This window comes from Peromyscus maniculatus, chromosome 5 (genome assembly GCF_049852395.1).
Source record: "Peromyscus maniculatus bairdii isolate BWxNUB_F1_BW_parent chromosome 5, HU_Pman_BW_mat_3.1, whole genome shotgun sequence".
Classification (NCBI taxonomy): Eukaryota; Metazoa; Chordata; class Mammalia; order Rodentia; family Cricetidae; genus Peromyscus; species Peromyscus maniculatus.
In genome coordinates, this window is record NC_134856.1 from 140,223,249 (window position 1) to 140,247,230 (window position 23,982).

General features: G+C 45.2%; 1 protein-coding gene across 3 annotated transcripts in view; it reads left to right on the forward strand.

Moving 5' to 3' along the window:
- Ntrk2 (neurotrophic receptor tyrosine kinase 2) overlaps positions 1–22,527 on the forward strand; it is a 331,422-nt gene extending 308,895 nt beyond the window's left edge. For all 3 annotated transcript variants that reach the window (XM_016000229.3, XM_076573466.1, XM_016000227.3), the window contains 2 exons: positions 20,515–20,673; positions 22,209–22,527. In XM_016000229.3, the coding sequence (XP_015855715.1) occupies positions 20,515–20,673; positions 22,209–22,394 (345 nt within the window). In that variant the 3' untranslated portion in view covers positions 22,395–22,527. The remainder of the gene's footprint in view (positions 1–20,514; positions 20,674–22,208) is intronic.
- The last annotated feature ends 1,455 nt before the right edge of the window (positions 22,528–23,982 follow it).

Here is a 23,982-nt window from a genome sequence, read left to right on the forward strand (position 1 = left end):
ACACCAATCTGCTCTGAGGAAGGCGGAGAGAATTTCTAGTTTCAACAGTTCAATGCATGTACACAATGTCCAAGATACAGTGATAGCCACCTCCCCTTCTGAACTTAAACAATGTGGATAGGAACTGCCTTGCATCTTTAAAGATTTTCTTTTCTTTCTATTCTGTGTGTGTGTGTGTCTATATTCCACATGCATGTAGTGCGCTCAGAGGCCAGATCCCCTGGGATTGGAGTTACAGATGGCTATGAAACAACATATGAGTGCTGGGAACCAAACCTGAATCCTCTGCAAGAACAGCCAGTGCTCCTAACCACTGAGCTTCCCCTCCAACTTTTTCAAAGATAACCTTAAGGACAGTGCTTCAGTTGCTGTAGAACCTACACCCTCAAAAAACACTTTAGAAATCATGCCAGCTTTAGTCACAGTGAAACTGAGCAAGCAGAGCATGGACTCTGGCCTGGCTCTGTCCAGCTTCCCTACTGTTCAGTCACTGTTCCAAACCAGAATGGTTGTTTATAGTCAATGAACCTGCGCTGGTTTGTTCTTTTTACCCATAACTGTAGTGTCCACTCGCCGAGCGGCCCTGTTATGGGATTCAGCAGGTGCATAACAGTGTTGTGGACCACTGTGCGCCAGCAGGTTCCCTGCTCTTAGATTTCTCTCTGCCCCACCTCTCAGCCCTGGAGCCTCTGTCAACCAATCAGCTTTTGCAATCTTGATACTATGATTTTCCCACGGTGTCACACAGTTGATGCCACTTCCAGAATGGCTTCTACTTAGAAATAAGCCAGTGACTTTCATTCATGTGTTTTCATGGTCATATTCCATTGTTGGATGTACCATGGTGTGTGTGTGTGTGTGTGTGTGTGTGTGTGTGTGTGTTTATTCATCTATTGAAGGACATTTTTGTTGCTTCCAGGTTTAGGTGATTAAGAGTTAAGATGCCAGGCACCCAGCTATCCCATGCACAAAAAATTTCAGTTACTTTTGGGTAAATACCAAGAGGTGAAATGGCTGGATCAGATGGCGGGAATGTGTTTAGCTTTGTAAGAATCAGCCAAACTCTCTTCCAATAACACTTAGTCTCATTCGGATTGATTCCCAGATTTTCAGCTTACCTTTAGTCATGAAAGCAATTAACTCCAACTTGCAAGTTCATTCTTACATCAGCTTTAAAGCTTCACCTTGCAGCACCTCAGTCTGTGAATGTGATTATTTCCTAACCTAAGGGATTGCAAGGGATGCTGAGGAGAGAGCAGACAGGCCTGCTTTGTTGTGGCTGTTTTTCTCCTTACACCTCTGTGGTGACCTTTAATCAGGCAGAAGAAGGTGTCTCAGATGTAGACAGCTTTTGCAGAGGCCACCTTCCCCTGAGAAACACCCCACTTCACTCTCTATTGGCAGGCTGTTGGTTCAGTCCCTGTGGCTGTTTGTTTCTATTGCCTTCCATTTCGTTTACAGCACACAGCCCCATTGTCTAAGCGAAAACCCAAAAGTGTAATGTGATTCCAGACTCCCACTCAGAAGACATTTCTGGTCTTTATAAGGGATTTTCTCAGAGTTCCTTATGTGGTTTCAGGTTGGGGATCAGGGAATAGAAAAAAAAAGAGAGATGGATTACCTCTCTTCAGGAATATTCCAGCAGAACAATGGCTCTGATTCTTTTGCTCAGCTGCCCCCTCCCAAGAATAACCCCCAAACAGAATATAGCATGTCAGGTTGTTCTGGAGCCCGTGCGTACCATCATGAGGATGGGAGTCGGACCCAGCAGGCAGGTCTGGGAAGAGAGTTACCTTTACTCCTTTCTGAAGTGAAATGCATGGGCTCTTCAACCACGCGAACCCCAACCAGGCCAACGTTCAGATTTCTAAATCTAGAGGAAAACAAAAAAGGCCTTGAGCGTTGAGAGCCTTGGGGGTATAGGGCCACCAGGATTCCACAGCTGCCCTCATCTGCATGTTTAAGCAGGAAGGACCTAATGTTATTCATGCCAAAATTTTTCCATAATCTAGGGGGAGACGTTTCCTTTAGAAGCCACCCTCTTGGCCTGTCCCAGTGACCGGTCCAAGCATTCTTCTCCTGGTAATGATGGCTCTTCAGTTGGAACATGCTTTTTTAGGCATTAACTGGTTTGCTCAAGCTAAATTAGCATGTAGCCCCACTTCCCTAGCCCCTAGTTTTCCTAAAAAAAAAAAAAAAAAAAAAAGACAGAAATGCATGGAGCACTTGAGGAGACCCCAGAAGGATAACTGAGAATGAGTCCTATCCGGATGGCTGAGTTCTCACTACCAGAGAGCTTGAAGCACCTAGGCTATGAAGGCAAGAGGTACATATTGGTGGGAGTTCAGGTATGTGGCCATGGGGAGCTTCCCACAGGCTGCACATTTCTCTGACAGCTCACCAGAACTTCCTCTTCTGTTGAACCAAATTTTTCATCCAAACAAAACAACTTGACCACTATAAAATAATAGTGACAGCTTTAGCGATATCATTTAACTAGATGAAACAATACTAAAGCATTCAGCATGGATAGAAGCCTTTTGCAAATTCCTCAGGAAAGAAGCCATCCATCCACTGACAGTTATGCCAGACTCCCAACCCGCCATCTGATCACACCCTTCTTGTTATTTGACTGTCTGGCATTGTGCTGCACTCAGAGCCAGTTCCCATGAACACAGCGGCAAAGCCTGGGTCCTGAGGACTGAGAGGGAAGTGCCCATCCACAAGTCCTTTCCTCCAGGGCAGGGACAGCAGGATCACAAGAGATCTGACCTTCTTGCCTGGACTGTAGAGGCCTCTGCTCTCTAGGAAGCAGTTTCTGAGGCAGAATGAGACAACTTTCACAGGACATTCTCAAGATCTGGCCAGGTCAGGCCAGGAGGGGAGGAGCTCAAGTGGGCTGCCTGACAAGTCAAGCCAGAACTTACAGCTAAGAGGATGGTCTGGAGGACCGGGCAGAGCCTTGGAGGTCACTCTAGAGGCCTGGCCTTTGGCGGGTCCGTCTGCCATATGGTTAGTGTTCATTCTCCAGTGCCTTCCCCCTGAAGGGTAGCAAGGACTTCCAGTTCCCCCGAGGCTGTCCTGAAGGTGAACGGAGAGAAGCTGGATTCTCCACCTGCCAGGACACCAGAGGGACTTGGGGCTTCCCTGGAGGCCAGCACAGAGGAAGCAGCCATGATTAAAATGAGGGAGAAATGGTGAGGAGCAGAAAGGCTTTGCAAGGCCTGCACCCACTTGGAACCGTGGACCCACCGGATACCCGGAGTCTTCAGCAGTTTCTTTCACTTTCTTTCCTTTCTCACCCCTGCACTTCCCTCTTCTTGGTCCCTTCTTCTTATACCACAAAAGGACATTTGTTTGTTTCTTTGGTTGTTTGGTTGGTCATTATGGTTTTCTGTGTAGCCATGGCTATCCTGGAACTCACTCTGTAGACCAGGCTGGCCACAAAGATCTGCCTGCCTCTGCTTCCCGGGTGCTGATATAAAGACTTGTGCCACCACCACTCGGCTTGTTTGTTTTTTAACTTAGAAGTATCATTTGCAGACAGACCAGTCAGGTCATGAGAAATCATTTAGCCACATAATGTCACTAATTTCGTGACTTGTTGCTAAGATTGGACTGTTGAAATGCCTCAGACCTCTGTCCTTAGACAGTGGCACTGTTAGGGGACAGAGGAGCCTTTGGGTGGTGAAGCCTGGTGGGGGGAAGTTAGATCATTAAAGGTTCAACCTCTGAGGGTGTAGTGGAGCCCAACCTGTTCCCCCTTCAGTCCTTGCTTCCTGACTGCCTGAGGAAAACACAGCATCTGCCTTCATGATGGAGTAGCCACCACTGACCCAAAGCAACAGCCCTCCCATGGACCTGTAAGACAAAATGTACCTTCCTTCTTAGTAAGTTCTTTATCTCGGGTATTTTGAAAGCTGCCTAGCTCATTTATATACTAAACTCACTCAACACATATTTATTGAGGGGCCAGTGTGTGTCAAGGCAATGCCCCAGACATAGAAATGGGAGGAGAATAACATGGGACCCTTTCCATAGAGAACATAGACAAGACTGTCAGGAATGTTGAGTGATCAAGTCTGCAACGGGGCCCATCTAAGGATATTCTGATAATTATTATACAACAGAAGCAACACTCTTGTTTGTATTCTGTGTCTCTTGATATAAAACATTCTTTTATAAGATTGTTTTGGGAAAAAATGTTTTCAATGCAGCTAGAGAGTTGGCTTATCAGTTAAGAGCACTAGCTGTTCTTCCAGAAGACCTGGGTTCGATTCCTAGAATCCATGTGGCAGCTCACAACTCCAGATCCAGGCCATCTGATGCTCTTTTCTGACCTCTCAAGGTACAGGGCACACATATAAATACACGTGAAGGCAAAACATCCATAAAATGAATAATTAAAATAAAAATTTTAAAATTGTTTTGTGGGTCAAAGTGCCTGATTACATGACTCCTGGCTGATCCAGCGGCAGATCTTCTCAGTCTTCATGCCTGCGTCTGCCTGTCAAGAGGCGTTGGGAGCTGGGTATTGACAAGAGAGAACAGTGGTGCCTTGATGACAGCCTCTGGTAATGCACAGAGGATAGGAAGAAAAGACGATGATTACAATGATAGGGTATTATTGCAGTTTGCATGAGACATGTCCCCATAGGATCACAAATTACGCATGGTTCTGTTGGTGGTGGTGTTCAGGGAGATTCTAGAAGGCTTGGCCCTGCTGGGGTTGGGCTTTGAGGATCTACCCACTTCCTGCTCTGTTTCTCTGCTTCCTGTGTGTGGATAAAGATTTGATTAGCCAGCCTCTGGCTCCTGCTGCCTTGCCATTTTGTCCCTGCCCTGGATGCCAAACTGCTAGGAACTGGAACTGTTAACAAACAACAACAACAACAACAACAACAACAACAAAACAACCAAACAAACAAAAACAAAAAACAAAAGAACCCCTTTTCCTCCTTAAGTGGCTTTTTGCCAGGGTGTTTTAACACAGCAACAGAAATATACTAATACAAGCACCTTCCAGAGAATGCTTTCTGTAAAGACTGGCCCACTGGAGGATGTAAAGCTCATCCAACCATCCATTCCAACAACCACCGTAATACTGTCAGCATCGTCCTGAGCAGTGGGACTACAGCAGCCAAGATCACTGGATAGGCTGAACCACCACCACCACCGCCGCCACCACCATCATCACCACCACCACCCCCTACCACCACCACCATCACCACCACCACCACCCCTCACCTACACATACACAGCCAGCTCCACTGAGGAAGAGCTTTAGATAATCCAAAGTGCAATAACCAACATGGCTGGAGCTTGTTGAGTAGGAGCATGGGAGGTGTCAGAGACAAGTGAGCTGTGCCTATGTCTGGTAGGAACTTGGGAGTCCTATAACATGCTTGGAAGTTCATGAAGGTTTGTCAAGGGAAGAGGGCAAGCTCTGGTTCACATTTCTAAGAGTGTATCCCTGTTGTGTGGTAGGTATCTTACAGAAGCAAAGTCAGTCAGAGGCCTTAGGATATAGCAGATGGTAGTGTCCTTGCCCAGCACTCATTTGTAAGGCCCTGGATTTAATCCTCATACCACAAGGTAGAAAGTAATGAGCAAGCACACCAGTTGACAGGCTGTTACAGCTGTGTAGATGAAAGAACACAGCCATCTTGGACTTACTGCTTGTGTCTGAGGTTTCTGCAAGTCGGGTGCATACTGAGGAGATCACAGAACAACACATGAAGACTTAGATACAGACTCAAGGGAAACCAAGGACTCAGCAATGACTCTCAGGGTTTAGTCCCAGTGGGAGGTTTTAAGGGGATGAGAAAGCAAGAGGAAGAAACAGGGATCCGAAGTGTGTGTGAGAGAAAGAGAGAAAGAGATGAGAGAGAGAGAGAGAGAGAGAGAGAGAGAGAGAGAGAGAGAGAGAGAGAGAGAGAGAGTTTCAGATCTTTAATCTTTGGGTAAGCAGAGGACAGATCTCCAATGGAAAAGGAAGATGACTCGCTAGCCCCATGCTTTTAATTTTGAAACTGAGGATCATCTTTGACCCCGAGTTTCTGGGTAATTTGTTGTAGCTTGTTGCCTCTGTCCACCCTGATATTCTGAGAGTGTTCTTGTCTCCATCTCTAAAGACAAATTTAGGGCTGAAAAGAACTGTATCCCTGAGTCTATGTTCAGAGATGAGCTACTTGTTCTGAAAGACCTTTATATGTTTCATGAAAGTTATTTTTGTAAATGGATTCAAGTAGACTTTAACAAGCAAATATAGCATCCTAAATGCCAGTGATCTAAATAGAAGACACAGCAGAAGCACTGTATGACGGCAGAGCATGGAGACCTTGGGAGGGAAGCTGAAGGAAAGTGATCAGAGGAACTCAGGAAGAACTGAGGATAGGGAGGGAAAACGCTGGCTGATGCCCAAGGACTCCAGCACTCTGCCATCCTCTCTTCCCACTGGATGCACGAAGAGCAACTTTCTTCCTAGAAGTCAGCTCAGGTTGTGTTAGAGGTCAAAGGGTAACCTCAGTAGAGAACTGATCACATACCTGATATTGGGGTGAAATAATCAAGACAAATAAGGCAAGGTGAAGGAAGGGCCTCCTACTCTGGAATGGCCAAGAGCGGAATGTGTCGGCACAATTTGAAGAAGAAAGTCTTAAGAGACTCAGAGTTCTGAGAAACAAAAGAATACATGTGTGCTATGGGGGTCCATTACAAAAGACTCCTTCTACAGTCCCTCTCTCTTTCCAGGGATGGAGAGAGGGTAGTCATATAGTCAAACTACTTTGCCTCCCAGAGCTCACCACTTCCTCCCAAGCAAAGTACAAATTACGTATGTGGTGTAGTGATATCACTGTAGACTGTTCTTGATCATAGAAGGGGCTTGTTTCTCGGGGCTCAGAAGTGGCTAATGATGGCTTTAGCTAGCCTGCATAGCTGATCATATGACCTGGTGGACTTGGGGAAGGAATACAATGAGGCAGAATGAAAGAGTAAAGGGGAAAGTTAGTGAATTGGAAATATATGTCTTCCCTTGTCCTTTTGGTCTCTGATTATGACTGTTGTCTTGGGTTTCCATGTCCTGTTCCCTCACTCTTTAGTAAATGAAGTCTACTAGATCACAGGCTGCATATTTATGGGGAATTTCTTTCTTTCTTTTTTTTTTTTTTTTTTTTTTTTTTTGGTTTTTTCGAGACAGGGTTTCTCTGTGTAGCTTTGCGCCTTTCCTGGAACTCGCTTTGGAGACCAGGCTGGCCTCGAACTCACAGAGATCCGCCTGCCTCTGCCTCCCGAGTGCTGGGATTAAAGGTGTGCGCCACCACCGCCCGGCCGGGGAATTTCATAATGCTAAATAGTTTGCCTTAAATACCACCCAGGTGCAGCCAGCTGTGTATGCATACATGTTAGACATCCTAATCTGAAAATAAAAAATAACTTGCTTTTTTATTAGTTCTTTGAGAATTTCATACAATATATTTTGGTTATACTCTCCCACCACCATACTTCTCCTAGATCCATTCCTACATACCCTATACATAATTTTGTGCTCTCTCTCTCTCTCTCTCTCTCTCTCTCTCTCTCTCTCTCTCTCTCTCTCTCCTGCCTCCCTCCCTCCCTCTCTCTCTCTCTCTCTCTCTCTCTCTCTCTCTCTGTGTGTGTGTGTGTGTGTGTGTGTGTGTGTGTGTGTGTATTAAAACCACCAAGTCCAGCCCATATACTCTTGGATGTATAGCCATTCACTGGAGTGTGAACTGAGGGCCACACCCTGGAAGAAACCGACCCTCCCCCCTCTCCCAACAGCTATCAATTGCCAACAGCTCAACAGTGATGACATGACACCCAAAATGGAAAATTCCACACAATGAAACTTGGTTTTGAGTCAAAAATTATTCAAAAGGTTGTGTAGAAGATTAGCTATTTCATAAACCAGTGCAAATGTTCAACATCAATTAATACTTTATAAATCTTCAATAAATGTGTGTATGCATGAAGAAAACATACACTTCCAGTCTTGGTGCTGAGAATTTGCTGTTTTGCCAAAGCTGTTGCCTCAATGTGTCCGTTAGCTCGGTGCTGACCATACAGCTGTCCTCCAAGGGACTAACACCTCTTCAGAGCTTATCCTATTGGGCAAGTTACCGGCTTGGTGTAGGCTCACATGTTTGTTCTTTTCTAAATGTAATGAAGATACCATAAGGAGCTGAAGTAATTGTTCAGATTCACCTTGTATGTTAATTATATTTTCCTCACTGACATAGATAAGTAAGGTGGGATAACTTAAGAGGAAGAGCCTGTTCTGGTTCATGGTTTTAGAGGTTTTGGCCCATGGTCCTTTGGTCCAATGGCTTGGGGTCTATGGTATGCTGGTATACCATGGTGGGAGCACATGGTAGAGACAGCGTATTTACCTCATGGTAGCTGGGAAGTAAAAAGAAAGAGAAAATGGTCTTGGGTCCCAATATGCCTTTCAAAAGCACACATCTAGTGGCCTCTCCTCCCAAAGTTCCTTGTCTTTAGGCCACAACCTCCCAGGAGCATCCCAGGCTGGAGACCAAGCATGCAACAAACAGGTCTTTGCTCAACATTTAAGATCCCAGTCACAGCATCTGGTCAGTGGCTGCAGTAGAACAGGAAACAGGTCTGTAGACTGCAGGGCCTGCTCTCCTCTGGTTAGTGCTTCTGCAGTGAGTCTGAACACATATAGTCTCCTCAGACTCAGAAGGACAATGGATAAACATGGCACCTCCACCTGAAGCATCAGTTTTAACTAGGGACTTCAGGAAAGAACACTGTACTTCATGATGGATTATGATCTTTAATGAAATAATTACACAGAATGTTAAAAATGAAATACAAGGGTTTTTTAATCTCACACCAGTCAGCCATAAGCATCCCTTCCCTTTCGTCTTCCTGCAGTATTGGAGTTCTTTGATGAGAAGCCATGGAAGGCTGCACCACAGCAGCTTTTTCCGCACAGAGCTTCCATGTCTCACTGTGAACAGAAAAGCTATTCCTAGAATCCAAGGCCCTGTTTTCAGATGGCAAAACAGCTGCTTTATAACATATGCACTTTTATTGATATGTTTGATCTGTAGGTAGATCTAAAGAGACACAGCTAAGTGCATTTAGATGTAATTCTTGTCTTTAGCACAGTGTGGCACACAACCCAGGACTGAGTAACTGTGTTATAATCTTAATTCTCATGATGATCATAAGGATTTATGGTGTCCTCTGTACCCAGCATCATGATCTCTATACATACATATACATTTATATACACGTTTATTTATTATATAGACATATACACTCATACACACACCTCTCTATGTATATATATATTTATATATACATATATGTATACATTTTCATACATGTGTACACACACACATATGTAGCAGACAGAGGAGGGCCATACTTGTCAAGTTGACATGGGGGTTTCCTAGAGAAAGCTCCTTCTTACTGTTACACACATGGAGACATGGCCCAGTCTCCACATCAAATTGGACTCCCCCAGCTAAAGGAAAACGGATATCCCTTTCGATCTGGCGCTAGTGATTGTCTCTATCTTAATTTTCTGGAGGAAGGTAGACTCCCTTGGGTCTCCAGCATTAACTAGCGCTGGGGTTAACCATGGCGGCCTCTTCACCACTGCCTGTGCTGTTCTCATCTCAGCAAGCACGGCTAATACCATGAGAGAGACGCTTCCCACATGGAAAGCCTTCTGCATGCCCCCTCTTTTTTCCTATTTCTTTTCTGTCAACAATCATTGCGACTTCTTTGTCTGTGGCCACCTAGAACGCCCCCCTTTGATGCTACTTCTGGGAGAAGAGAACCTCAGTTGAGAAATGCCTCCACAAAACTGACCTGTGGACAAGTCTGTGTGGTGGTTTTAAAATTAATTAATGTTTGATGGGGGAGGGCTGAGCCCACTATGGTCAATGCCACCCCATGGCAGATGGTCCTTAGTGGTATATGAAAGCTGGCTGAGCAGGCCAGTAAGCAGTGTTCGCCCATGGCCTCTTCAGATGATGCTTCCAGGTTTCTGCCTGGAATTCCTATCCTGACTCCCGAGGATGATGAATTACAACTGAAGATGAAATAATTAATTCCCTCCCTGAGTTTCTTTTGTCCTGGTGTTTTAGCACAACAATAGAAGCCCTGACTAAGACACCACTCTCTCTGGATGATTTCCAAAGCAACACTTCACATTGAAATTTGTCAGCAAACAAACACAATGCAGCGACCTCAACACAGACCATGTCACAGTGTATGCCTCTCCAGCTTCACTACCGTTTCTCAGGACCCTGTCCATTCCTGTGGCTTGTTACAATGAAACGATGCTGTGCTAAATATCATATGGTCTCTTGGATTGGAAACCATAGTGTTCGTGGAACAGAAGTAGTTTAATAACATCGCACTTTTAAAGAGGGAGCTTCCTGGAAAGCATACTGTGGAGACGCATATATCATCTTGTGGCTGTGTGACACATGGCTAGAGCTGTCACCACCAGGCAGCTTGGTCCAGTAGCAAGTTACCTTTCCACATATCTGCCCGGGAAGCTTTCCATCAGGGTTTATGGAGTAGCTAGGAAAGAAAAGCAGCAGATGGTGAAAAGATGCTGTTGCCCACTAATTTCATTTTATTCTTTCTAAAAAAGATTCAAAATTTTTTTATCGTATGTGTATAAATGTTTGCTTAAATGTATGTTAAGTGAATATGTGTGCAGTGCCCACAGAGGCCAGAAGAGGACATTAGATTCCCTGGAACTGAAGTTACAGATGGTTTTGAGCCTCCGTGTAGGTGCTGGGAACCAATCCTGGCTCCATCTGGAAGAGCAGCAAGTCCTCTTAAGCACTGAGCCATCTTTCCAGGCTTTAATTTCATCTTACTTAAAATGAAGAATTCTTGTTTCTAGATCCAAAGTGATTTCTATCCTTTGTGACTGTAGCCACACATCTTAGTTGGGGAGACATATTGCTTCTCATCAGAACCAAATACAAAATAAGAAGAAAGTGGTATCACCTCAGACCAAGGATTTGGGGCTCTTTAGACTGTGTACAGTGCACAAGCCCATGGCACAGGTAAGCCCTAAACCATGAGTTTCCTGAGGTAATGGGGACTTCAGATAGCCATTGTACCTTGTCTCTGTCTCATTAGGACATGCCAGGATCTTCCCACTCTCCCTGAGCTACCACTGAGGGAACCTGGGGCAGAACCGAGGCAGGGACTGACCTAATACCTGCATAGGGAATGATCTGATCTCACTCTGAAACAGCATCAGGATTAACCATTGTCTAAGCTCTAGAGTCAAAAGATGCTTGGGAAACTCACCTGGAAATGGCCAGCAGGGTCAGTGGGGTCAATGGGGTCAGCAGGGTCAGGTCTTAGCTTGGGCCATGATAATATTATGAAAGGACACAGATCTAGATTCTGAGTTATAATTGTCCACCTTTTAGTGCTCAGAGATGCTCAGGTTCCTCTGGACCACAGTGGCCTCAGAAGGGAAGTTGCTGAGGAGAGGAAACTGGACTCCATTTGTGTCCTCTCAAAACTCATGTGGTGGAGCTATGCTAACCTGCTCCTGTGATTAAAGAGAAACTTGGAATAACCACACATAAGTGAAGATATTTGCTATGGCCAACAGTTTCAGAATTTCCATTATCAACTGGTCCTTTTGTGTTTGGGCCTGTGAAGAGAAAGCACATCATGGCAGAATATGACCGAGAAACATCTGACCTTACTGTCAGAGTGGAAAGTGAAAGGGAGAAAGGAACTGGGATCCTGAAGAGAATTCTACAACGACATAAACACCTCCCAAGAGTTCCACACCAGTGGGGATACACAGTGAGGCACTGTGTAAAAGAAAAAGATTGCCCAATAGGCTGCACCTCCCAGAGACTTCGTCACCTCCCCAAAATACCACCACAGAAGCAAGCCTTTAGAATAAAGCTTTTAGGAGACACTTGAGAGCCAAACTAGCCAGGCACTGTGGCTCATAGTTATAATCCCAGCCTTCTGTGGGAAGAGTCAGGAAGATTGCCAATTTAATGCCGGAGTGGGCTGTGTAGACAGACTGTTTCAAAAACCCCAGGGTTTGGGTGGTAGCTCGATAGCAGAACTTGCCCAGCCTGCACAAAGCCCTGGGTTTGATCCCCAGCATTGCAGAAGTGGTAAATCTAAGCTCTAACCAAGTGCCGGGCCTGTCCAGAGGGGAGGCCTCTGAGGAAGCAGGAAGATGAAGGCTGTAATGTCCGGCCTTGTTTCTGTCAGATTAGTGTTGTTGCAGGAAAAGACCCTAGAACATTTTCTATGTCTCATTCTCAGAATGCAAATCACATAAAGGACACAACAAGGAGGCAGTCATCTGAGAGACGGAAAGGAGTCTTCACCAGACACAGAATGGCGCAGATCCGTATCTGAGCCGTCTAGTCTTTAGAGCAGCAGTTCTCAACCTGTGGGTAGTGACCCCTTTGGTGGTTGAAAGACCCTTTCACAAGGGTAGCATATCAGATATCCTGCATTTCAGATATTTACATTACAATTTATAACAGTAGCAAAATTACAGTTATAAAGTATCAATGAACATAATTTTATGGTTGGGGAGTCACCACAACATGAAGAAATGTATTAAAGGGTTGCAGCATTAGGAATGAGGTTGAGAACCACTGCTCCAGAGTGACAGGAAATCACGCCCTCTGTCCCACCTGTGGAGCTGTGAGGGAGGCCAGGATGGCTAAGGCAGAGAGAAATTGGGAGAGGGTCAGATGCTTAAGAACTGGGTCCTGGTGCTGGTTCTACTCACGCATGTCGATTGAGCTAGTCACTCAGTCTCCTCAGTCTGGAAGTGCTTTGTCTTTCAAACACGTAGGCTAAGTGGAGAATCAAATGCGCAGACCAGCAGTGGCTAACACACACAGCAAACCTTACATTCCCCACAGTTCCTCTAACCATTGAACTCAGATTCACTGAGGCATATCATGCAGATAGCAGAATTTTTCTTCTTTACAGTTCTATGAATTTTGACAAATAGAGTCATTTTTAAAAGATTTATTTTATTTTATGTATATGGGTGTTTTCCCTACATTGTGTGTGTGCAGTCCCTTGGAGGCCAGAGCTGCCATGTGGGTTCTGCGAACCAAACCCCAGTCCTCAGCAGGATCATTAGATGCTCTGAACCACTGAGCCATCTCTCAAGTCCCAGATGCAGCCATTTGCTTGCACCAGGTCCACACACCCAAGAAACAGAACACTTCCGTCAGCCCAAATGCCTCCCCTTCCTTGTTAAAGGAGGCCCTTCCTCTCCTCCCAACCTACGTAACCGGAGCTTGTCTAGATCTACAGTTTTGGCTCCTCAAGATCAGTGTATAAATCATATCACATAGGACTTTGGAGTCTGCCCTCTTTCTAATGGCTTTTCATATAGTAATGCATTAAATTTTGCTAGACTATTTTTAGGTAAGTACCATTATTACAGAGTGAAAAGACATGGAAGTGATTAAAAAAAAAAAAAAAACAAGATGTGCCAAACAAATACTACTTTGTATGACTTGAGTTACTTTTATGATATGTACAAAATCCTCAGTGAAAACTGTATTGAATGTGGCTCATGAGCATATCTAGAATTGAGTGTCAGGGCACAATGATGACAGCTCTGTGGTACTCCTCTTTAACTCATATGATAATCTACCTCATTCTGGCCGGACAGAGAAGACTTGATTGGGAAAAGGCATTTGGAAAACAGTGTTAACAAAAAGGCTGAAGATATCCTCTTAAGCCAACAGTATTTGGCCTTGAAGCCATTACACTATGGCCAGTAGTTCTGTAAATGTAAAGAAACAAACATGGATATTCAAGGTTTTAAATACTAGCAGTTTCAGGATTGGTAATATTCAGTTTTGGGTGTACACAAGAGGATGGCCAGACTCTTCGGGATGACCAGGGGCTGCTCCACTCAGGAATTAAAAAGAAGAGCTAGATTTCTCTGCAGGCAGTATTCTCCATTCAATACCAGCCCCGTGGGAGCCCCAGCTCATAACAGAACCCTCCCCTGGACGTGGTCACAGCCCACAGTCTAACCACAGTGTTCCTCCCAGGCTCTCCTTCGGGGGAAGAGCTTGTCATCACTGCTTTGCTCTTCTGTGTTTAACCTTCTGTTATAGATGCCATCGATGGTGAGCAAAGGAGATCGGCTGTTGCTTAAAGTTTACAGCTTTCATGAATTTTTAAGAAGCAGATCAGGGGAGATTGCTGAAGCAAAGCAATCGTGCATGGGTGCGATATGGAGGTCCGGGAGCCCTTTCAATATTTAATGCAACCAAGGGCCTCTGGCAGCTAATCATCTCTTAATGGGGCTTGCCCTCTGGTCAGCTTGTTTCTGAGGGACTCAAATTTCTGGCTTCCAAACAAGTTATCACTCAGTTGCTGAGTAAATACCACAAGCTGAAAGTGGCCCCCCAGGCATCATTGGTCTTTGTTGGTCAAGTTTAGAAGGTCCCAGGTCAGCATAATTTGTCTTCAGACACCTGTGGTTTCAGAGTGAGCTAGATATTGGTATTGGTCTGTACTTAACCTTCCTGTGTGCCTCCACTAAACACTGAGTGGAGTCTATTGGGGACCTGGATTGCAGAGCGAAAGGGGCCATGTAAGGAAAGAAGAGACAATCAGGGAGACTAAGACAGAACTGCCTGTTGGAGTGGGTCCACACAGAGAGATCTTCGGGGAGATGCCAAGCATCAGGATTAGTCCTGGACTGACTGCTAGGGCCTCCCTGAGGATAGTGGCTGCTGAGGAGAGGGAGTGGATATGAACAAAGAGGGCAGACTGCACTTTGTGAGAAGCCAACAGAAGGGAACAGCTAATGGCATCACTTCCGTCTTCCATTACCCAGTGTCTCTAGGAGATGGGCTGTGCATTCCTCACTTACTATTACCACAGATAAAGATACTTTGTGTGTGTACAAAGAAAGCAATAAGGAAAAGGAGCCTAGGCTGTCAGCATGAAGAGAAGATGTGAAGCTGTCTTCAATGCTGTTGGTCACCAATTTATATATATACTTGACCAGAAACTTCTTTAATTTCACCAAGTCCTAGTAAAACAAATTGTCAAGCCATACAGAAACCTTCAACCCAATGACCGCAGATTGCAGACTGTGAATTGCCTAGTGAAGACATGGATTATGGGGCTAGAGAGATGGCTCAGCTGTTAGGAGCATTTGTTGCTCTTGTAGAGGACTCAAGTGTGTTCCCAGTACTCACATGGCAGCTCACAACCGTCTGTAAATCGTCTTAGGGGATCCGATGCCCTCTTCTGGCTTCCACAGACACTGCATGCATGTGGTGCACAGGCATATCCATATACATAAAGTAAAAATAAACATCTTTAAAAACTAAATTGTGTAGTTGTAATGATTGGATTGCCACCGTGTTTCAAAAATAGTAAAATCATTGATTTCTAATTCAAAGGAGTTTTACTTTCAGTACTTTCTCCAGAGTTTCTTCTCTTAAAATACTTTTCAAGCTGATCGAGTTGGGGCATAGTGAACTCTGAAACAGAGCTGTAAGTTTTATTTTGATAAGATTATTCTATGTGAATCACTATCAAAATCATGAGGTGCCATGCTTTTCTTGGTGTATTTTTCAAATGGAATCCATTTTTCTCAGCTTGCTTGGTTTTGTTGTTGTTGTTGTTGTTTTTGGAGTGCTTGGGCCTCAGACATTGTTCTCATTAGCTTTGTTGGGTTAGCCAAGTTGCAGTTAACAGCCTTCATAGTCAGCAAGTTCCTTTGATTGTCCATGGTTTTGCTGCCTTCTTTAATCTCTCTCCTTTTTCTTGGCCTCAGAAGAAGTGGGGACCCAGTGGCCAGGCTAAGATCAGTACTTCCTCAATTGTGAACCAAGAAGTCTTCCTAGACCTCATTTCTGGGGAGGTGCATCCAACTCTACAGCCAAAGCACTGTGCAGGCATGGTTCTGAAGAGTGGGCTTTCTGGAACATCTTAGAGAGTGCCTACCTGCCGGCTGAGTGTGATTTGGGTTGTATTTTAAGAATCTCATTAATTAATTATTTTTAAAAGATTGATTCTGTGTGTGTGTGTGTGTGTGTGTGTGTGTGTGTGTGTGTGTGTGTACACATAAACATGAACATGAGTGCAGGTGTCTGTGGAGGTCAGAGACAACTGAACTCAAGTCCTCTGCAGAGAGCACTGTGAGCTTTTAACCACTGAGCCATCCCTCCAGCTCCAATTCTCTCTCTCTCTCTCTCTCTCTCTCTCTCTCTCTCTCTCTCTCTCTCTCTCTCTCTCTCTCTCTCTCTCTCCTGCACCAGACAACAAAACAAGAAATTTCCTACATCTAAGCCAGGACTTCATTTGATCTATTGTTAAGACATTGTTAAGAGATTGGAGGTGGGATGAGAGCAGCAAATACCGGTCCCTCTTAAGGAATTTCTCCAAAAGCAGCACATGGGAAAACCCACCTTTTGCTCACCAATAATCCCATCAGCTAGATATAAATGCGTTAGTGTTGTTTCTCTTAGGGAAGGTAATAAGTTAACAGGAGACAGTATCTGATGGGTTCTTAAAGCTACATTAAGGGCACATGTAGGCAGGAGGCTTCCTTGAAACGAGGGAGCATGAATCTGCCTTTAAAGAACTTTGGTTAAAGGAGATGAATCTTTGCAAGAGGCATGAATAAGTTTTCTCTGGGTGAGAAGATATGATTTGGCTTTCTGACTTTACATAGAACATGTGGTAGACCATCAAGAAACCCATCAAGAAGTGGAAGAGGTTTGTATGTGGCTCTGGGCAAACAGGCCAGTGTCTTCTCTCAAGAGTGGCTGTCAGGTATGTTGGGATAGTTGAATGGAGATTCTTTGTCAAAGGAGAGGTACTGGTGATGGATGATTGGCAGTGCAAAGTGGTGGTGTGGAACTGCAGAACCATGGCATGCTGCACTGAGAGGAACCAAGGGCTAATCCTAATCTTCTACATCCAACCAGTCAGACCAACAGGAACCAGCCTGGGAGGGTGGTTATAACATATGAGGAACTAGAAACCGTTTATAAATGACAGATTCCAGTCAGCTTCCCTGCTCACTGGATTTCTATCTCCCCATCTGTTCCATTACCTGTCACACTGAAGGGCACTCAGTCTGTCCCAACCTGACTCTTGGAGCACACTCAGTACCATTGGCCAGTGGGCAACCAGAGGCAGAAATTCAGATTCCCAGTGTCATACTCAGGGATCACATTTAACAGGGATCACACTCAACAGGGATCACATTCAACAGGGATCACATTCAATTTCGCAAATATTTAAGCAAGGCTGTGGGCCAAGCAGCATGGTACAGAACAATATCTCCTTGTACTCCACTGTGAGTAGATTGTAGTTCTTGGCCTGGAAGCCATTGAGTGTCTACAACAAAACTATGACAGCAATTTGCTACTACTTTAGTGGGTCTATTCTTGTGGCATGCCTCAAAATCCTGAGGAAACAGCCCCAGAGGGCTGTACAAGGTTGTTCTAAATGGGCTTAGAAGACTTGTGGACCCTGCCTGAACTCGTAGTAGATTATCCCACCACTCATATGTCTGAAAACAGAAGAAGAAACCATTCTTTACAAAACACATGTGAAATCCCCAAAGAGATCCTGAAAAGAAATAAAGTGAAAAGCAGGGAAAAATCTGGCCCAAAGAGCTCAAGCAGAAAATAAATGACCTGATGGGAAAACGTGCAAACCAAGACGTGAGTGTCAGCACACAGGAGCTTTTCATTTGGCCGCTAGCAGCTCTAGGCAGAGCCTCGTCCGCTTGCGTCATAGTCAGTGTAGCTGTGAAGCCACTGCAGCTGAAGGGTATGGGAGTCCTGTGGGTTGATTCTTCCTCCAGTGGGGCCACAGAACAACGCTTCGGAGGAGGAGCCAACCCTTGGAAGCCCTTACACATTAAGATTGTAAAGCAGTTTGATGAATGTGTACTGGAGTATTGACCTGTGACAACCTGGGGAAGCATCATATCCTCACCCACAGTTTAGTTAGGGAAACTAGGACAGACCAGTGTTACTACTAGTCAATATTAGGACAGCCGACTTTTAGAGAAATAGTACTTTCAGAGCCCGAAGTTTCTGTTGGTGGAGAACACAGCGTGCTACTGTGGTACTCAAGCCGAAAGGAAAGCGTGGAGTCTTGAGAGATCAGTACACCCCAAAGTGTGCAGACGTCTGGTTCTAGAAGGCTTTTCTCCCACAAATATATATCCATATGCTTTAGTAACTACAAAAGTTAAATCTGTTCTCATTTGTTGAACTTCTCCGATGCTTGAACATGACTCTGAGATTTGAATCTCCAAGAAGGACCAAACTGCAGGTTGGTGATGTATGAGTGACAACTCTGAGCGGCCCATATGCAAAACCTGACACTGTTCATACCTCAACATGTGTTGATCACAAACTGGATTATAACTTCAATATTTCCATAAAGCAAATGACTGTATCTTTCCCACTAAAATCCACACTTAGTTCCAGGCTTTGCTGGAGCCTTCTCTACCATCCGGTCATGCACCCCTTTGAGCCTTTTGCCTTCCAGGATTTCTGAGAAACTCAGGGTGGTGCATTCATAAATGGCTCCTAAAGAAAGATCTGCAGAGGAAGGAACCAGTCCCCTCCCCCAAACAGGTGCCTGTCTCAAACCCTCTACTTTCCCAGAAATATTAGCGGACACTCGACCTCCTTGTTCAAAAGTCTCCCTTCAGATGCATTAACACTCTGACTTGGCACAGTCGGAAGACAAAGCCACAGTCATCATTATGACCTGTCCCTCTGTAAGTCTTACTTTAACCCCTGAAGATCTGTTTTGTGGTAATGAGGAGTAACTGGGACGTCAGGACACACATGGGAGCCAGCTGTACTGTCGCCACCCGCGACAATAAGCTGAGGATGGGAATGCTGTTGGGGAAGAGAGCGTGGGCTCTGGAACAGCTCCCCTTTGATTTTGTTTGTGTCGGACCCAAGCAGAGCTGTGCTGCATTTAGGACGTGAGAAGTCCCCAGTAAATGTGCGCTGTGTCGATGAAAAGGGCAGTGGGGACAGCTGGACTTTAGGCTTGTCTGTCGCATGTGTCAAGGTATCATCTTGGGTAAATCCTAACCGGTGATGCAATCTCACTGTCTACGGCTCACGGAAGCACTGTGTATGTTCATGACATTAGACGGAGGAGTGGGCAGATGTCTGTAAACTGTGGAAAACTCCCCCAGTGTGTTCTCAGAGAATATCAACGAGACAGGAGTGCATGTTCTCAGACCTTTCTGGAATATGGCCAAAGGGAAAGTGTACCCAGTTTGGGAAGCATCAGGGCCAGTCTGTCTCCATGTGTCCACAGAGCAGTCTTCATTTGCTCTGGTAAAAGCTGCCAGGGCCTGGGGCATCATTTACCCTCAGGCCATGAGTCCTTCTGAGAATCCAGAAATGTTGGGCCCTCCATGTACTTCAGAAGCTTCTCTTTGTCGGTGTTCTGAACACAGTGATGAAGGGTCAACAGGACCAATATTCACAGTCTGACTATACCATGCATGTAGTGTACGTCCTCTTGGTTGGTCAGGGTCTGTGCCACATTGGCTGTAGTCCCAGGAGGAAATGTCACCACGACTTTCAGCCACATGGGCAGAGACATTTCCTTTGTATAAGAAATCAGAAACCGATATTGAAAATGAAAACTGGGCAGTGATTCCATGTGGTGTTTATGTTATACCATGGGGCTGTCAGTGTCACTCAGATCTAATTCAGGCCATTGAGTGTCAGTGTGTCCTGTGGCCTCAGTAGAACCAGGGGTTGCCAGGATGAGAAAGGAGATCCTCAAGCCACAGGGCTACTGCGCAGGAACCAGACAGCCTGATGAGTGACCAACCTATAATGGCATTCTTTTCTCTACAACATAGAAAACCACCCACAAGTCTCCTGTGTCAATCAAGATTCTGTGGGTGCGCTAATGCTATTACCAGATAAGGCCACGGCTTGTGTTCTCACTAGAAGGGCATTTTTCTTTTAAAGTAAATTTATTTATTGTGCTTAATAAACTACATAGCACCCTATTGTGGAGGAGACTCTAAAGCTTGGAGTCTAAAAACACAGTTCATGTACCTTGGTTGCTTGTCAGTAAAATGGGAATAATAACTTCCATCTTGGGTACTACTAGGCTGGGGTGCAGTCCCTTGCTTGTTATCTTGGTCAAATTTATCATGTTTATTAATAGAGAGGTCAATTCCTCCAATAGAAGGTATGTGAAGGCTTTTGTAAATCCAAAATGGACATCCAAAGTGGAATAGTCTCTACTCTTCTTGGGCTTTGAGGAAAGGGGAAGTGCGAATAATATTTGAAACATTGTTGTGATGAGTCTTTGCCCTCTGACTCTGTTACCTGAGATGACAAAGAAAGGATCTACCCCTTGTAAGAACAATCTCCCCACAGCAACCTTCCACGCTGGTCCCAGATGACTGACACTCCTTGTTGATGCCTTCCCTGCCAGGTTGGTGGCCACACGATGCTGCCCATCCGCTGGATGCCTCCAGAGAGCATCATGTACAGGAAATTTACCACTGAGAGTGACGTCTGGAGCCTGGGGGTCGTGTTGTGGGAGATCTTCACCTATGGCAAGCAGCCCTGGTATCAGCTATCAAACAACGAGGTATGCAATGGTTTGGGAGAGACACCCCCAACACACACACACACACACACACACACACACACACACACACACACACACACACACACACATGCGTGTGGTGCACATACCACCACCACCACCACCACCACCACCACCACCACCACCACCACCACCAGAGCTGAAATCTAAGACATGCAGCCTTAGTCTGAGGGCTCTTGTGCTGGGAACCAGAGCACAGTCACACACTGCTTTGCTTGAGACAGTAGCTTTTCCCACTCATTTTAATAATTTTGGAGAAAAAGAGGTTTGTTGACCCAACCTTGCTCCTGCTAATGATGGGGCTAAGAAATGATTTTTGTTCTGCTCATCTACAAATTAAGAGCAGTCTTAGTGACCCATGCCCCTGAGTCTGGCAAACATTCCTGTACTGTTCCAGAGAAGTTGCAAGGCCCTTTCATTTTTCAGATTTTACCAGAACATTAACTACTAGTGAGAAGATCAAGCATTGGTTTGCCTCTTCCAATTCCTTTGCAAAATATAGTTACCTGTTGGAATCCATGGGGATTGTTTCCAAGAACCCCCTGGAGACCAAACTTTAGAACACCCCAAGTCCTTCTACAGGATGATGTAGTATGAGGCACAGCATCTCGCTCAGCGTCTCCTGTCCCTCTCAGATCCATGCCTGTCTTTTAATTCAGCTCTGATACACAGTGATGCTAATCACATCTGCTGCCAGGGGGTCCCTGTCAGTCAACACCTTACACAAAAGTACTTTGGGTTCTATCTCCAGCTGGTAAAACCTGAAACACGCAGGACTTCCTATGGGAGCTTTCGATCTCTCTTTGTGAATAAATCAGGCCTTTGCCAGTTTTGTGAAACCATAGTGGCTCTCTTCCTTGTGAGAAAGCAGTAAGAGGGTTTCCTTTGAGGCTGAGGCAAAAGGACCATGAGTTCAAGGCTAGCCTGGGCTACATAGCAAGACCACACCTAAAAACAGAAACCGCATCTCTCACCGGGAATCTACAGGGAAGGCTTGGTGAAGGAATAGAGAGGAAAGCTGCATGCTAGTACTACCATACAGGCACACGGGAAAACTGATTCTAGAACTCTGTAGCCTTGTACTGTGACTGCAAACATTATATCTTCACTGAGTAACTACAAATGAAATGTTTTAAAAGAACAAACAAACTGGTGACTGATTGGCAGCCCCTCAATAGGGGCCGATAGAGCCACCCAGTGGAATAATGTTCAGCCCCTTATAATGAAGATAGAATTGTATGCTGAGCTGGAAGGGAGGACCCGGAAGCTTCCCTCCCAGTACAAAGACATGGTAAATGGTTAAGGAGATGCTAATTGTCCTGATGAAGTCAGCACACATTGTATACGTATAAACATATGTCTCAAATTGTCGTGCTGGCCTCCAGAAATAAGCAGAGTGGTTTGACTTGACTTCTTAAAAAGTTAAAAAGAGGAGAGACCCTTCCTTGCCCCTCCTGTACTGACATCCCACACCCATGGCTTTTCTCCCACTAACCCTGCCTCTGGTCTTCCTCCAGGTGATAGAATGCATCACCCAGGGCCGAGTCCTGCAGCGGCCTCGCACGTGCCCCCAGGAGGTGTATGAGCTGATGCTGGGGTGCTGGCAGCGGGAGCCACACATGAGAAAGAACATCAAGAGCATCCACACCCTCCTTCAGAACTTGGCCAAGGCATCTCCTGTCTACCTGGATATCCTGGGCTAGGGCCTTCTCCCCAGATCACCCTTCCCAATGCACTCCTCAGACTGGCCGGCACGATGAACCTCTTAACTGCCGCTGGGTGTCCTGACCTTGCTGTCCGTCCTTCTGACAGTATTAACAAGACAAGGAGCGGCTCTCGAGGGAAGCAGTGTGTACTTCTCCATCCACAGACAGTGTTAACTCGCTTCTGGCGTTGTCTCCTCTCTGCCCATCCCCTTTGGTTTCTTTCTTTCTTTTGATCTTTCACCTTTTATTTTTGGTCTTCCCTGCTTCATGGTCCTCGGCCTCTCTCCTTGATCAATCTGGCTTCTGTATTCCTATTAACTGTACATAGACAAAGGCCTTAAAAAACCTAATTTGTTATATCAGCAGACACTCCAGTTTGCCCACCACAACTAGCAATGCCTTGTTGTATTCCTGCCTTTGATGTGGATGAAAAAAGGGAAATCAAACATCTGACTTAAACCGCCACTTCCGATGTACAGACATGGGGCATTTCTATGGATTCACTTCTATTTATTTATTTATTTATTTATTTATTTATTTATTTATTTATTTATTTATTATTACTCTTCTGATTGTTTTCTGGTGGTTTTAGATTGTGTATGAAAAGGAAAAGTTGTATACAATCTATGAATATTTTGTCTGTGGGAGATGAAAACCAGAGAGAGAGAAGTGTTTCTCTAAACTACAGCATGATCGGAACAGAGACACCAATGGGGTCATCTGGGGTCAGTCCCTGCTTAGGAAAACCCAGCAGCTGTTAGTTGGGAGGACCATGTTCAGCACCGTTCCCTGAGGACCTTTCTGAGGAGGAAAGAGGATGTTGAACTCTGCATCATGGACAGAGTTTCCAGTCACAGACACTGGCCTGCAAAGGAGAGAAAAGATGGATTCCATGGGACCCAGAGGACACATCATACATTGAGACAGTGCACTGTGGTTGGGCATGATGGTAGCGTTGATGTGTTCCTCAAGGGTTATCTACCAAGCTTTTGTCAAGTTCAGTGGGAAAGAGCTAGATTCTCACTCAGATACTGTTTCAGGGTCAGATGGGAAAATCTGAGTCCTTGATAAAGACAGGAGACACTCTCGATTCTGAGGAAAGTTTCTCTTACCTTGAATTTTTCAGACAGCAATTCCCTCCAGTCCCAGCCTCCACTCTTACCTGTCTTTTAACTGTGCAAAACAACTGTGCATGGTCTTTGTCAATACCTCTGTGCAGAAACTACTGCTCCAGCTGTGGTGGCCTAGGTAGGGCAGATCCATAAAAGGTCTAACTTATGCAACTTAGGGAAGGTAACCAGATCAGCAGCTGAGAACACTCTACAGTTGGTGGTGATGAGCTTACCTAATAGGCATGCTGATGCCTGGTGTCTTCATCTGCCTCAGACCCACAGGAGTGTGGGGCAGGCAGAATCCATCCCGGAGGGAAAGGAAAGCTCTCTTGGGGGCAGCACCTGAGTTCCCATTCAAGTGTGTGCAGGTCAAGTCTCTTGCTCTGGGCTGTTTGGGAGAGTGTGGTTTCGCTCCTATGTACTCATTGTCAGTATGCTGTTTTGTTATCTATACTCCATTAAAAAAAGTAAAA